Raw genomic sequence first — 17,035 nt, forward strand, 5'->3', positions numbered from 1 at the left:
TGAACGTGTCTATTGTTTTAACTTCAAAGCCCCCTGCTCCGTGTCTGCAGCGAGAAAACATCTTGGCCTTTCCCAGCAAGAGGCCTCCCCTCAGCAAGAGCTTAACCATGCCCCGCTCCCTTCCATTGGCCAACACAACCACACATGTACACACACACACACACACACACGCGCACACACACACACACGCACGCACACGCACGCACGAGTAAACAGCCTGTTGCTGCAGTAGGGAGAAGGCGGTAGTGTTGCTAAGGGACTGCATTTTTTTTACCCAGCTGCTCCTAATCCACAGTTTATAAAGTTCCATCTGAGATTATTCCTTCGTTAGTGGAAGAAACAAACACATAAAGCATTCAGCCAGCTCCTGATTCATCTGCACAGTGGTTTTTGTTTTTCTGACATCATGTCATGGATATCGTCTTACAAGGATGGAAGGATCAAACGAACCAGCAGTGTGGAGGCTAACACAGCTCAAAAACACATCCTCTGTGGAAACGTGCAGCTGAGCCATCAGCTGATGTGGGCTGAGATCAGTGGTTATTAGGTTACATTAGGTTATTCTTCAATACTCTTCAATTCTTCAATACTAACCTTACTAACCTCAGCTGTGAATTGCATTTTTGTGTGTTTCATTGCAGAACTGATCCAGAAGTTCATATGAATGAATCGAGCCAGATTTACCATCATCACAGCACACAAACAGGTTTCACAGGAACTGAGGAGCCTCTGGGGTTCAGTTTGGCCAAAACTTGAACTCAAAGTTTTGATTAGTGCAGTGGTTCCCAAACTTTTTTTGCTAGGCCCCCCTTTGTTTTACAACAAAAATGTCCCCCCCCGCACAAACACATCTTCCAACCACACACACCCATATTTTGCTCTATTGCGGTTTATTTCACACCTCAAACATTTAGTAAACAATTAAGCAAATACAAGTAATCTGCAATAAATTACAGGTAGTAATAAAATAAACTATGAACTCTTTTACGCTATGTCCACGCCTTAGCTGAGTAAGAATGTGTCGTGTTGACAGTGGTGACTTAGATAGCCACACTTCATTTTAGAAACAGCCAAATACAAACGTGTTGCTCAAGTTTATGTCTGCATCGTTTCCTCAAATTTGTCTCATGTCCATCTCAGTCACAGTTGTAGCTGAGCACTAAGCTAATGCACATACTTACAGGTGTACACTACCAGCTGTAATTCACACAGCTGTCTCCATTAGGGAAATGAAAGCTGCGGTGTGGCCTGGACATGTTTCCCCAACTATAAATGGAGCAGCTGAGCCATCGGTGATGTGGGCTGGCATTCAGATCAGTGGACCGCTCTGTAGTGCAGCTCTGCAAGTGTAGCTCTGTGGTGCAGCTCTGTGGTGCAGCTCTGTAAGTGCAGCTTTGTAGTGCAGCTCTCTAAGTGCAGATCAGTGGACCACTCTGTAGTGCAGCTCTGTAGTGCAGCTCTGTAAGTGCAGCTCCGTAAGTGCAGCTTTGTAGTGCAGCTCTGTAAGTGCAGCTCTGTAAGTGTAGCTTTGTAGTGCAGCTCTGTAAGTGCAGATCAGTGGACCACTCTGTAGTGCAGCTCTGTAGTGCAGCTCTGTAGTGCAGCTCTGTAAGTGCAGATCAGTGGACCGCTCTATAGTGCAGCTTTGTAATGCAGCTCTGTAAGTGCAGCTCTGTAAGTGTAGCTCTGTAATTGCAGCTCTGTAAGTGCAGCTCTGTAATTGCAGCTCTGTAAGTGCAGCTCTGTAAGTGCAGCTCTGTAGTGCAGCTCTGTAGTGCAGCTCTGTAAGTGCAGCTCTGTAAGTGCAGATCTGTAAGTGCAGATCAGTGGACCACTCTGTAGTGCAGCTCTGTAAGTGCAGCTCTGTAAGTGCAGATCAGTGGACCACTCTGTAGTGCAGCTCTGTAAGTGCAACTCTGTAAGTGCTTTTAGCGGAGTAAGAATGTGTCGTGTTGACAGTGGTGACTTAGATAGCCACACTTCATTTTAGAAACAGCCAAAGCAAATATCCCAGTAAATGTCCCAGTAAAAGAGTTTCGTTTTCTCAGATCTAAAGGTATATTACACTATGTGCGACTTCATTATCATCATCCATACCATTATTGAGTTGAATCTCCTCCCACCCTCAGAACCATTTTAATTCTTAACAGTGAACACAGTGGTACATATACACAGCTTTAATACTTTCTTACTATAAGCCTCATAGACACACACAAACACACACACACACACACTCTTTCACCCTGACTCTTACACTTGCCCTGGATGCATCTATCACACTGTGTGAGTGTGTGAACAGGTGCTACCCCTCAGCCTCCACGTAGCTGTGCGTACAGTTACATTTGAATGTCCTTGGTGACTTCCTGCTTCAGTTATCACAGTCACAAGAGTTTCAGAAAGCTTGACCTCTGACCTTGAGGCTGAGCTCACTGAAATTCAAACTTTGAGTAGCGGCACCTTTGGTGTGAATTTCAAAACCCTGCATCGTCTTCTCACACTCACAGTCGTGTCAGACACATTTTAATTCAATTCCGTTTTGCTTCTATAGTGCCAATTCACAACAAGGCGCTTTATTGTAATAAGCTAACAGTCGGCAAAGGTAGGAGGGAAAAACAGCCTTTAAACAGGAAGTTGATCAGAACCAGGCTCAGGTGTGGCAGCCATCCAGTGCGACCTGCTGGTAAGTGAGGGAGAGAGCAGAGACAGGACAGAAGAGCCTCACAGTTTGAAATATGACCAGTTTATCCTTATTAAAGGCTTTAAGGTGGTGGTAATGAAACAATTTCAAAGTCTTCCTTTTCGTGGCAGATGGCTGCCCCTGAGTTGAGACAGACAAACCACTCACATTCACACATGTATGCAATTACAATCACCAGTTAACCTCCAATAACTGCTCATCTTGGACTGTGGGAGAAAGCCACATCAGTCGGAAAGAAGCGAGGAAAACATACAAGCTCCACACAGATGGTGGATTCCAACCAGGACCTTCTTGCTGCGAGGCATCAGTGCTGAGCACCTGGTTATTTCTCTGTGTTAGCCCTGTGACAGACTGACAGCCTGTCCACAGTGTACCTGGCTCTCCCCCTGTGGCACTGAATTCAATGCATAGATAGGTGGACTCACCAAGGGCTTGCTGATAGCAGGTTGTCTGATTGTTGGGGTTTTTTAGCTACGATGTGGTGACTGTGAGCTGGCGTTATGTAAGTGAAGATGAAGTGAATATATCAGAGATTTAGTCCATAATGATACAACAGCATCACACAGTTGGGGCTGGATGTACATGCATGATTCAAATTATTCGTGCAATTACTAAAACAATGAAACTAGCTGCAACACCTGCCAGTGAACATCACAGACAGACATGCAGCATCAGTGAATGCAAAGTAACGTAGTGAAGAGTATGACTGCACAAGTCTGGAAAGATCTGTTCATCCAAGAACGGGAAAAAAGGATTTAACGAAAAAAGTGAGCTGCTGCAAACACGTCACCGGCTCTGTGAGGACGTGCCACACTAAAGCAGTACTATAGTCCTAGCTGCTATATATTCAGGCTCTTGAAATCCATCACTAAGGATCAAGGCTAGTGAAGACAAAGGCCTCGTTTCCTAAGCACAGGCAGAGCTTGGCCATTTTCTAAGATAGGGAGCTGGCACAGAAAGCCTCTCCTGCACTCCTCTCACACGCTGCCGAGGGCCCCCAGCCATCCTGGCTTTTAATGTCGCAATGTAAATCTCTAACATGGAGGGTTTACCCTTCTCTCTCCTTTCATGGCTTTCACTTCTCTTTCTTCTTGTGCCAAAGCCATCATGAGTGGGAGAGAGGGGAGACTGGAGAGCTTTTGCATCACCCCCTCCTAGCGAGAGTGGGCAACGTCAGCCCCTCTCCTTGGTAACAGGGAAGAGGAGGGGGTGGGGAGATAAAGTGCGAGACACAGGGAGGAGCCGTGCATCTTATTTTGACGTGCTGCAGTTTTTGATGCCAACTTGCTATCTCTGCTGCTGAACTGGTCACGTGCTCCCCACCCCGTTCTCCCTCTTCTCACCACTGCACCATTTGGACCTCTTCTACGATCGTCTTCCCAAGAGTTAGTCGCAGACTCCCGTCATCAAAGTCTGACACAAACGAGCTGGGATGAACTTCAGAGACATCTCGCTGCAGCCCTTTAATGAGCTGCGAGCCTCAGCCACTCCAAGGCTGGTTTTGAACATTGATATCTGCTGAACAGCACAAACTTCAAACTGGATGCTTCCCAAAGACATCTGCCGTGGGTGCAGATCATGACGGGCATGTAATAAGGCCGCCAAGTGCAGCACAGTCAACAGCTCTGCAGTGATAATACCAATTAGTGACAGCACGAAGGGCGTCATTTATTTTGGAGTGAATTCCAAGTCAAGACACTGCGGAGGTACAGATTATCACAAGCCATGACAGACAGACCCCCGGCAGGCGGACAGCTCCAGGAGTTACACAATCTAGAGGTTTTTCAGCCATACTTTGTAAAATTCTGCTGAATTCCACATAAACTGTATATGAAATATGGAGGGAGCATGAGCTATGTGGTGCTGCAGTGGGCACGCATTGTTCTTAAACACGGTTTAACGCATGTTACAACTTCACTCTGAAAGACCAAAAACAGCCCAAAAAAACCCAGCTGTGTGTAGCACGCCACCAACACCCACATGTCCTTCAGTTTTCAGGCCCCTCTTCTGTGGAACCAGCTGCCAGTTTGGATTCAGGAGACAGACTACAGGGAGTGCAGAATTATTAGGCAAGTTGTATTTTTGAGGAATAATTTTATCATTGAACAACAACCATGTTCTCAATGAACCCAAAAAACTCGTTAATATCAAAGCTGAATGTTTTTGGAAGTAGTTTTTAGTTTGTTTTTAGTTTTAGCTATTTTAGGGGGATATCTGTGTGTGCAGGTGACTATTACTGTGCATAATTATTAGGCAACTTAACAAAAAACAAATATATACCCATTTCAATTATTTATTTTTACCAGTGAAACCAATATAACATCTCCACATTCACAAATATACATTTCTGACATTCAAAAACAAAACAAAAACAAATCAGTGACCAATATAGCCACCTTTCTTTGCAAGGACACTCAAAAGCCTGCCATCCATGGATTCTGTCAGTGTTTTGATCTGTTCACCATCAACATTGCGTGCAGCAGCAACCACAGCCTCCCAGACACTGTTCAGAGAGGTGTACTGTTTTCCCTCCTTGTAAATCTCACATTTGATGATGGACCACAGGTTCTCAATGGGGTTCAGATCAGGTGAACAAGGTGGCCATGTCATTAGTTTTTCTTCTTTTATACCCTTTCTTGCCAGCCACTCTGTGGAGTACTTGGACGCGTGTGATGGAGCATTGTCCTGCATGAAGATCATGTTTTTCTTGAACGATGCAGACTTCTTCCTGTACCACTGCTTGAAGAAGGTGTCTTCCAGAAACTGGCAGTAGGACTGGGAGTTGAGCTTGACTCCATCCTCAACCCGAAAAGGCCCCACAAGCTCATCTTTGATGATACCAGCCCAAACCAGTACTCCACCTCCACCTTGCTGGCGTCTGACTGGAGCTCTCTGCCCTTTACCAATCTAGCCACGGGCCCATCCATCTGGCCCATCAATACTCACTCTCATTTCATCAGTCCATAAAACCTTAGAAAAATCAGTCTTGAGATATTTCTTGGCCCAGTCTTGACGTTTCAGCTTGTGTGTCTTGTTCAGTGGTGGTCGTCTTTCAGCCTTTCTTACCTTGGCCATGTCTCTGAGTATTGCACACCTTGTGCTTTTGGGCACTCCAGTGATGTTGCAGCTCTGAAATATGGCCAAACTGGTGGCAAGTTGCATCTTGGCAGCTGCACGCTTGACTTTTCTCAGTTCATGGGCAGTTATTTTGCGCCTTGGTTTTTCCACACGCTTCTTGCGACCCTGTTGACTATTTTGAATGAAACGCTTGATTGTTCGATGATCACGCTTCAGAAGCTTTGCAATTTTGAGACTGCTGCATCCCTCTGCAAGATATCTCACTATTTTTGACTTTTCTGAGCCTGTCAAGTCCTTCTTTTGACCCATTTTGCCAAAGGAAAGGACGTTGCCTAATAATTATGCACACCTGATATAGGGTGTTGATGTCATTAGACCACACCCCTTCTCATTACAGAGATGCACGTCACCTAATATGCTTAATTGGTAGTAGGCTTTCGAGCCTATACAGCTTGGAGTAAGACAACATGCATGGAGAGGATGATGTGGACAAAATACTCATTTGCCTAATAATTCTGCACTCCCTGTATCTCTACTTTTAAGATTAGGCTTCAAACTTTCCTTTTTGCTAAAGCATATAGTTAGGGCTGGACCAGGTGACCCTGAATCCTCCTTTAGTTATGCTGCAATAGATGTAGGCTGCCGGGGATTCCCATGATGCATTGGGTGTTTCTTCTTCACTCACTATGTGTTAATAGACCTCTCTGCATTGAATCATATCTGTTATTAATCTCTGTCTCTCTTCCACAGCATGTCTTTATCCTGTCTTCCTTCTCTCACCCCAACCGGTCGCAGCAGATGGCCCCACCCCTCCCTGAGCCTGGTTCTGCCGGAGGTTTCTTCCTGTTAAAAGGGAGTTTTTCCTTCCTACTGTCGCCAAAGTGCTTGCTCATAGGGGGTCATGTGATTGTTGGGTTTTCTCTGTATGTAGTATTGTAGGGTCTACTGTACAATATAAAGCTCCTTGAAGCAACTGTTGTGATTTGGTGCTGTGTAAATAAAATTGAATTGAAAATTGAATGTCCATGCAAACAAAAATTACACAGTCCAGCAGTGTGCCAGATCCAATTATTTTAGAAGGCTTCTTAGTCTGTCGTCATGCTATCAGAGATCCCATTATTTAAAGGTGCCTAAAGGATTTAATTATCGGTTCGGCTTCTGCTCCTGAGCAACAGTTGTGCTGAATAACAGCAGGCTTATAAAGCTCAGAAAGTGCACATAGTCATTATGTTATTCACATAAAACAAAGACAGATGCCAACAGGAAACAGGGAGGGAAACAGTAATGAAGAGCAGTGCTGTTAGGAGGGAAACAATGCTACCAGTGCACATGCTCCAGGAAAACCGTTCACAGTGTACACCGACGCACGAAACAAGTCACCAAGGCCACTGAAGTGTGGCTCGATCACACGTGCTGACAGGGTTTCCTACTCTGCAGTGACACTTTGTTTAATACTGCACTGTCATATTTTGGTTTTGGTGACCTCGGCTTTTTGTTGCTGCACAAACGTCTTACTCCATCCTGTAAGAGCCTTTAGTCAGTCCACCATGTAACTGTCACAGCCAGACAGTAACACCTCTGTCCGTATTATCAACTCGGACTTATGTGAACCGTTCCATAAAGGCATTGTGTTCCTGCCATCATGATCACAAGCTCCATAAATCCTCAGAAGGGGAAATTCAAGTTTTGGAGCATCGAGAATCAAACCAACATGATGTTTTCTAACATTGGCTGGGATAGATCTGCTGCCAAAGCCTTATGGAATCTATTTAGTGACACAGAGAGGAAAACAGGATGATGTGTTCCTTCAGTGTGTCCGTGGTTGTGTAATATTTTTAAGCCTTTTCTCTTCAAAGTTCAGCCTTAAACAAGGGCTCCACTCAGATCCTGGAGCTGCATGTTTGCATTAATCAAAACAACCCCCCAACATTGGAAACTCACATGGGGGCATTCTTTATTGGATGCAGGAGTCTGTTGGGAAGATGGTCCACCCAGTGTTTGTGTGACGTTACAGAGTGAGCTCTGTTTTTAGGCTCTGTGTGACCAGGACAGGATGGACTGTTGTCTCCACTGAACACCTCTATAGTGGCTGCTGCACATCTGTATGAGAAACACAGGAGCAGCAGTCCTGGGACTTACATCTTTCCTCTTCCTTTCATTTCTAATCCTGTCCATCCCGGTCAATCCCAGTGAATCTCTCCCACCTCCAGCTCATTACCATCTTCTGAATATTTGCTTTCACAAATCACCCATGATACTCATCTGCACCTACTCCACTCTGCCTGCACGCTCTTCTTCTGTCTGTTGTTGGATGGTTGACTACAGGCATTTAAACTCTTCTCTGCTCCTTGTAGCTGCCCGTGCCTCTGTCTCATTCACACTCATTATTCTGTCATATTCTGCTGATTTTCATTCCTCTCTCTCCAGATCTTACCTCCACCTCTCAACGGTCTCATCCACCTGTATTAGAGCGATTAGAGCACGCTGTAGGTATTACAGGTACTGCGCTGCAGTGGTTTGTATCATATCTATCTAATAGACTTCAATTTGTGCATGTAAATGGAGAGTCCTCTTCACACACTGAGGTTAATTATGGTGTTCCACAGGGTTCAGTGCTAGGACACATTCTGTTTACATTATACATGCTTCCCTTTGGCAGTATCATTAGAAGAAATAGCATAAATTTTCACTGCTATGCTGATGACACCCAGCTCTATCTATCTATGAACCCAGATAACACACACCAATTAGTTAAACTGCAGGAATGTCTTAAAGACATAAAGAGCTGCCTTCCCACCCTCATCAAAGTGCTCATATGACTGATGTATTACTGTAGGGTCTACTGTACAACATAAAGCACCTTGAGGCGACTGTTGTTGTGATTTGGCGCTGTATAAATAAAACTGAATTGAATCTGATTGATCCTGCTCCCTGCTCTGGCAGATCCCACTGTCCTTTGGGAACATCAGTGTCTATGGATAGTTGTGACCTCACTAGCTGTCTATCGCTGCTGCAAACTAGAGGAGCTCAGAGCCGACCCCGATGTAATCCCACCCACACCTTGAACCATATGTTACTCCGTCTATCATATGGTATGATCCACAAAGACACAGGACAACCTGTGTTTAAGCTGTGATATTATTATGTTTTCACTGCTGCACACAGCGCTGAATGCTCCGTATAAGAAAAACAAAGACTTATTCTGAACTGGGAATCATGCAAAGCTACTCTAAGGGAGTCCAAGAACAAAAATATGGAGTTATCTGTGAGAACCCTCCATACAGTTCTTCTGAGTGCTTGATGATGGCAGTAACTGATCACAGTAAAGAGTTATCATCATGTACTGACAAAACAACAGTCATGCTTACGTTAAGACAGACGTGCAGTTCCACACATGAAACTTTATTCACATAAGCTTGACTTTAATAAAGGCTGTGTTTGAGCTGAAAAGCAGTACTTACTCATCGTCTGGTGTTAGCTGCACTGGTTCATTAGTAAACTGCGTGTCAAAGTTTTCTAGGCCGTACTCATCAGAGATTTGAGGTTTGAAGGGCGGCGTCACTTCTTTCTTCTCCAGCTGAGTGAAAACAAACAGAGTGTATTACATATAACAGTTGCTTTTACTCACTGAGAGTGGAGCCATGAAGTCAAATAAAAAAGGCACATTTTCACAAGTGTAGACACCCCCACACCCACATTTCCACAGTGGAGGAGTTTATGTGTCCCCTCTGATCCTGGGAGCTGTGTTATCCAGGGAAACAGCCCCTGGTAGGGTCTGACATGTCCACTTGGTCCCGGGGAGGCAGGGAGGGAGGGGGCGAGGCAAAGAGCAAAACCCAGTGAGTGATTCTGTGTGAATCAAAATCACCAAAAAGACAAAGGACTTAATGGCACATATTTGACATCCATCATCAGTGTGTGATAGCCTGATGTCACTGAATAGGTAACGTGAAAGCACAAACATATTCTAACACATCTGCACCAACATTTGGCCAGATGTGAAACAGTGAAACAGAAGCTTGGGCTCGTGTTGCTGTATTTCTGTGTAGCGATGAAGCCAAACAACAGAACGAAGAAGGTTGAGGCAGCAGAATAATTATGCCTGAGTGATTCAGCCAGAGTTTTTGTCTGATTTGTTTCCATGGTTTCACATTCGTCCCTCATCCTGTTCAAATGTGCGCTGAGGACATTTTCTAAGAACACAATGAAGTCAGACGGGCACAGAAAAACCACAGGTACCCAGCTTCGCTCGTCATGCTGCGTTTCACTGTTTTCTCTTTAGAAAGCTGGGTGAAAAGAAGCCCTAAAATAGATGTGACCATCTGGGATTTGGAGGCTGTGCCAGACCACGGGTACCATTTTCTTATAGTTGAACATTAAACAATGACCATATTACGTGATGTCATAGATCAAGGTGTGTGCCCAGCCTCATGCTTCACACAGTGAACATGAGCTCCAGCTATTCTGCCAAAAAAGTTGTATTCTTATTTTAAAGTATTTTAATGTCTACACTGGATCAGTGGGGACGCACAACCCACAGCATCTGTGTTCTGAGACACTGCTGCTGGAGACATTTCCATTTTATCCACTGTGTGTCATCAGTGACACATACTGGTTCTCCTCCACTGAGTCAAAATGGTGATCTTTCAAGTGGGATTTCATTTAAAACAGAGAATCACAGAAGCTAAATGTGGTGTGTAGGAAGGGTGATGAGCGTCAATTGTGTTGGTGTGGTTGAAAAACTCTGAGCAGGTAGACTGTTCGAGGAGGGCTGATTGAGCCTTACCACTGTTCAGATGGTTCCGGCTTACTGTTGGTGGGAGGAGTCTGAATGATGATGATGCTCCTTGTAAAGGCTGAATCATCCAAGACTTTTACACACTGTGTCTGGTGTTATGTACCTACAAGAGAATCTCGATGTTTAACATTTGACACCATGTGAAATCCAGACTTCCAAAAGCCTGCAGGAAACTGCAGCTCCTCTCCAAGAATGAGTCTATTGTCACCTCCACTGCATTAAAAACCATCTTTATGACCTGATACAGGAGCCAAACAAACGGTTTCCCATCATAGGAACTCTGTGGAGGGCATGTTCTCCACACCAGGTGGTGTGAAAAACATTACAGATGAAGAACATTACAGACATTACAGATGTGACAGGCAGCTGTCTGTAGGCCTTACATTCAGGACCTGGACTCACAAAAACCTGGCCCTGATCACAGGGTGGGTCAATCCTGGGAACCAGCCAGCTGTGGTGCTTAGCTGTGATTACTGTGTGTGTGTGTGTGTGTGTGTGTGTGTGTGTGTGTGTGTGTGTGTGTGTGTGTGTGTGTGTTTGTTTTAGTAGTTGATGCACTTCTCTAATGTTATTGGTTCAAAGTGTTTTCAGCTTCAAACAGATAAACACCAAATAACTCACTTTGTATGTTTTTCTATCCATCAAATTCACCCACATTCTCCCAAACACACACACACACACTCTCTCTCTCTATTTGTTCATTTCTTTTTCAGGTTTTCGGCGCCTACCTACACACTCTGTCAGTTTCACCCCCTCACATCCTGTCTCCATCTTTCTCCTCTCGCCTCTATCTTTCTTACTCATTCTCCATTCTTTTATCTTGTTACACTGCTCTCCTCTCTCCTCCTACTTTCCCCACTCTTTCTGATGTGTTGCTGGGCAAGCTTAATCACTGTGTGTTGGTAATGAAGTGAAAGCCTGGAGTGAGCCCACACACACACACACACACACACACACACACACACACACACACACACACGCACACACACACGATCTGAAACATTAGTACTACACACATGTTGAAGTGTGGGAAAAGTGTCCCTGAGACCACAGTGGAAGATAAAAGAGGTCAGTGAACGTCAGGGCTGTGCAGGTGCCTGAGATCACAACACTGACCGTGTGTGTGTGTGTGTGTGTGTGTGTGTGTGTGTGTGTGTGTGCAGGCGTTAGTGTCAGTGACGAGCTGTCACACATGTCTCTCTCACATGTGTAAAATGACGGTGTGCCACGCTCGCTGTCTGAGTGCTGCTCTCAGCCTCTCCATCATTCTCCAAAACAAGAAGGACAACATCAGGGAGGCCAGTCACCATTCATTTACTGTTGGTTTGTTTTTTATCAGTGAACGTCCCACAAAGAAACGTCCTGCATTGTTGGTCCACAGCTGGAGACAAAGGGACCCCACGGCTGTGAGACCCTCTGTGTTTCATCGAACCTTTGACATGTGGGAGGAGCTGTGACAGCAGTAGCTGGGCACCTACCTGGGTCTCGTGTCAGCCTTTGCTGCTCACTACTTCTAACTTCACATTTGGCCTTGGACTAAAATAAAAGAACTGTGGAGAACGGACGTGTTACAGAGAGAAAACTTCCCTCAGGAAACATGTGATGAATATTAATATGTGGTAACACAGTGGTGGTACACCACACCTGTCAGGTCCTGAGACAGGTCTGAGGGCAGAGAGCGTTACCTCTCCAGCTCGCTCAGCTCGCTGTCTCTCTGCTCTGTGTGGACTCTGCTCAGGAGCTCTGCTTCCACACATCACCCACTGTGTCCTTGGTGTGCACACAGACAGACACACAGACTTTAAAAAGTTTAAAAAAATATCCTGATACATAGTTTTTTTTAATGTGATACTTAGAGATCAACATTTCCATATGCACCATCGTGAAACTGACAACACAGCTGTGTTTGCTGTTTGTCATGTATCATCCAATGAAACCGCTGAAAACCGTCAGCCTCCAGTCTGCATGGTAAGGACCTCCGACATCGGGCCTCCGACATCGGGCCTCCGGGGTAGTTCACGTCTCACTACTCCAGGTATCATGTCTTCTAATAGTATGTATAAAGTGCACACATGTAATTTTCATCAGAGTTATGAGAGTAGCCACAAACAGAATGCTTCTATTTGAATCCCAGTTATTGTGCAACACCATTCCTATCTCGAGCCCCGCGTGGACACTCCCTGAAATCACCATTTTCATAGTAGATGTTTGTTAAACCTCAAATTAAGACAACAGAAAAGTGTAATTACCCTCCTGAGAACAGTGGAGAAGAGGAAGCGTGGGTCTGAGACGGAGGTGGGGGGACGGGGAAACATAGCTGTGAAGAAATCTGCAGACATTACATGTGTAGTTCTGTTTGTCAGCACACAGCCATCACCTCTCTTCCTAAGCTCGCTGAAACAGCTCTTTCCCCACACCTTCATGGTATGACTCTGCACATCATCCTTGTTGATCAGAACCACCACTCGCTCCTCCACTGCTCGAGCCTCCTCTGACTGCAGGCTTATGTTAAACAATCCTGTCAAAGGAGCTGCTCTTTCTCCACAGGTGCTTCACCTGGACCAACCACCTGTCTCCATTCATTGGCTTTGTTTTTATAAGTGCTGGATAAAGTGCTGTGGTATGGTACAGTCCACTGTCTCCTGTCTGTAAGTCTTTTTCCTTTTGCCAGCTGTTTGCTGTTCGCCTGGTCTCTTGTTTATTTTGATCTTCCTGACTTTTCCACTTTTCCTTTGCTAACCTCGTCCTTTGAATACTTATACTTCCTTCTGCTTGTCCTCTTTCCTCCACATACACCAAACACCTTCTTAGCAGTTTTCCTAACCATTTCAAATATACATAATATTTTCTTACCACTCTGAGCCTGTCTCCAGTTTTCCTTCTTCAGCTTCCATCATTTAATCATTGGCTTTATCTTCACTTGTTATTCCTCTTCTTGGTTTCATCCTACAGACTGTTCACTGCTGCCTAAGAAGATTTGCTCCTTGCAGTCTCACATCTCTTTCTTAATGCACTTTCAACATAAGATACAGTCTACCTGTGTGCACCTTCCTCCACCCTTATAAGTCATTTATTGTTCCCCCTCTTCTTCAAATGTGTGTTTACTGCAGCTGTTTCTGTCCTTTTTGTCTACTATCATCTGTCTGTCTCCATTTCTCTCCACAAGCAGAAACCTCCTCATCACCTCTGTTTCCTTCACATACATGTAATTCTATTCTATTTTGTTTACACAGCGCCAAATCACAACAACAGTCGCCTCGAGGTACTTTATATTGTACAGTAGATCGTACGATAACACATACAGAGAAAAACCCAACAATCATATGACCCCCTATGAGAAAGCACTTTGGTGACAGTGGGAAGGAAAAACTCCCTTTTAACAGGAAGAAACCTCTGGCAGAATCAGGCACAGGAGGGGCGGGGCCATCTGCTGTGATTGTTTGGGGGTGTCCACTGAAGTCTGCTCCAATCAATTCAAGTCAGTTTTATATAGTGCTTATAGTTAGTTGCTTAAATCACCTCTCTCCACCGTTTCATCCACCCCAGTATTCCTCTTTCTCTTCTGACGCTGAGCTTGAGCACACACACTAACAACACTCAACAAGTCATGGTCGTGTCTGTGTGACACAGTCCCTATCCTCACGTCCATGCTTCTCCCAGCACCACACACAGTTGTTGTTAACTTGGATCCCAAATGATCCGGTAAAGGAATCTCATTCTTCACGGTCCCATATCATCAGACCTTGGCACTCGGAGTACACTGGCTTGTCACCTCCATGTGGCTGGGTGACTGTAGTACTTTTATATAACATTTCACATTATAGCTCTGAGATGGAAGAACAGTATTGATTATATTGATCTTGAGAAAACTGTTTTCTTAACCATCTCAGGAACTGATCTGAAACCAAAGGCAGAGAGTGAGACAAGCTGCAAACCAGTAAAAACATCTTTACCAGCAGTTGTCCAAGAGCTCCATACAATGACTTTATGTAAAATCAGTTAAAAATGCTGATGATAGCCGAAGCAGGAGATTTAATAGAAGACTGCAGTAACCGAGTAGATTTGTTCCCTTACTGCTCCTTTCCAAGCCCATGCATTTGGAAATCATAGTGAGACTGCAGTGTGTATGTTGTGTTTAAGATGAAATAACTTTAATACACAACGATGCGTTTTCACTCAGACTTCAGTTCTTACCTGTTCCCAGTCTATACTGCGGAAAAACGTGTGGGACTTGATGTCTGTGAAGCCTGTCTGGACCTGACAACCCAGCCGCTCCTTGGGATCCTGTTGGAGCCAAAACAGCTGGTCAGGAACATCAACAGAAGCTGCTGTAGTACACATACTGTAAGAACGGCCAGGAGCGTGATGAAAAAGACCAATTATTATGTTTTATTATCATTCAAATGTTGAACTATACATGAAATGACTGTCTTGAGGACAACAACAAGAATTTCATTAAGTACTACAAAGGTATGTGTACATGTGGCACAGCCTCCCTGTGCTCTGCTCATCACAACAATCATGCAGGTGACATACAGAGGTTTAAACAGGACGTGGAAAAATTAAACCACAGGCTCAAATGCAGTAACGGTCATTGTTCTGTAACCTGGTCTTTAACCAAAGACACCTTTGCCTCCTGTGCACGTGGTTTTTCTCGTTGTCTAAATATCCCACAGTAAAGTGATGCATCCATCACGGACACTTTTTATCCAGCTATCCAATCACAGTAGAGGGGGAAACTACAGTCATCAACTCTTACTTGTAGTCCACAGTGCTGCTTGTACCAAATGAAAGTTTCATGTGCTTACAACACATTTATTTCTGCTATTCTGCATCACTGCAACCAAAGCATCTCAGGTTCAAACAATAAGTGCTGAGTAGGGATCTTGTCTGGACGTTTGCAGTGGAGCACCTGGCTCTTCAGCTGATTGGTGTGTACACTCCTGACTCTGGTCACAAGAGAATTAGCTTTTATCAAAGATGGTCAAATATGTCAAAATAAACTGTGAGTAACAACATGGCGCTCAGATGAGCTTTTATACAGAGTAGATGATGAATGGTCTGCATTTATAAAGCATGGTCATCCAGGGTTATGCTTGACCAGTTTACCGTGAACTGAATCATGCTTGTTATTAATCTGTCTCTCTTCCACAGCATGCCTTTATCCTGTCTTCCTTCTCTCACCTCAACCAATCGCAGCAGATGGCCCCGCCCCTCCCTGCGTCTGGTTCTGCTGGAGGTTTCTTCCTGTTAAAAGGGAGTTTTTCCTTCCCACTGTCACCAAAGTGCTTGCTCATAGGGGGTCATATGATTGTTGGGTTTTTCTCTGTGTGTATTATTGTAGGTTCTACCTTACAATATAAAGTAAGGCAACTGTTGTTGCAATTTGATGCTGTATAAATAAAACTGAATTGAATTTTCCATTGTGAACTAGCACACTCTGCTAACACAATCATTTTAAATATCACTTCTTTAAAAAACAGACAAATTCCTGTATCCATGTTAATATATAAGACCCTGCTGCAGTTATGGTAAGCTAACCCCATCCTAACTTATTAAATAAGGTAAAGCTGTGCTGAAACAGCTGTGGTTTTATCCGAGGCCTTCTTTCCTGCGTGGAGGTTGCACGTGCTGCTGCTGAGTGCTCTGGCTAAAAGGAAAAGGTTAATGGGAGATTCTAAATTGCCTGCAGGTGTGAATGTGAGCGTGACTGTCTGTCACTATGTGTCAGCCTCAGGCCAGACTGCCACTGGGTCTGTGGTGTGCCTGCTTTCACTCCTGGCTTTAGCCTTGTACTTAGTGCACAGACATGATGCTGTTCTTAAAAAGCATGTGAAATTAGGTCACTACATTCAGTTTCACACATGGACGAAAGTTTTCTTGGCCTGACAGAGGTGCCTGCCTTTAAGCAGCAGCAGCAGCAGCAGCAGCAGCCTGGTCCAAAGACGTCGTGTGAATAGTTCAGCTTGTATTTTGGTGCTTTCACTGTTATCGTGTGTGCTGCTTCTGTGGAGGCAGCTCTCTAAATGAAATCATGCTGGAAGTTTCCCTCATCAGAGTGGGTCTGAGGTGAACTAGTTCCTGTCAGTGTTACATGTGAGAAAGTGCTGCTTATCCCAGCAGTAATCTGATTACTGTGTCACTTTCACGCTCTTTATCGTCCACTTTCAATGATAAGAAACAACCAGTCTGCCAGGAGTAGCAGTCTGTGTTGTTGTTCTTCCAAGTCGAGTGATCCAGCACGGTCCTGACCCCGGTGCCAAGAAACCCTCGAGTGGATTACCACATATCCTTTGTTGGGTAACTGAGTTGTACTGTGTAAATACTAAAATAACAGAGGCACAACTGTCCACTCAGAACTAAACACTGAGGCCTACATTGTAACATAGCCCATGCTCTGGGCCATAATCCCACACAGTGAGCAGCAGAGTGCACGCAGGAGGAGAGGGTGCTTATGGGAG

The 17,035-nt window shown here is 44.6% G+C and overlaps 1 protein-coding gene across 5 annotated transcripts in view; it reads right to left on the reverse strand.

The window, feature by feature from the left end:
* The window catches only part of prkcz (protein kinase C, zeta), a 101,175-nt gene that overhangs the window by 4,099 nt on the left and 80,041 nt on the right, over positions 1-17,035 (reverse strand). For 3 of the 5 annotated variants that reach the window (XM_086278644.1, XM_086278645.1, XM_086278646.1), the window contains 2 exons: positions 14,769-14,858; positions 9,238-9,353 (listed from right to left, as the gene is read on the reverse strand). In XM_086278644.1, the coding sequence (XP_086134770.1) occupies positions 9,238-9,353; positions 14,769-14,858 (206 nt within the window). Of the gene's footprint in view, positions 1-9,237; positions 12,622-14,768; positions 14,859-17,035 lie in introns of all 5 variants that reach the window. The other 2 variants (XM_086278647.1, XR_015126727.1) reach the window with 2 other exon arrangements.

Source organism: Aulonocara sp. 'chitande type north' Nkhata Bay, linkage group LG20, assembly GCF_057382095.1.
Source record: "Aulonocara sp. 'chitande type north' Nkhata Bay isolate Kocher_YH1m ecotype deep benthic linkage group LG20, A_spYH_male_GT1.1, whole genome shotgun sequence".
NCBI classification, from domain to species: domain Eukaryota; kingdom Metazoa; phylum Chordata; class Actinopteri; order Cichliformes; family Cichlidae; genus Aulonocara; species Aulonocara sp. 'chitande type north' Nkhata Bay.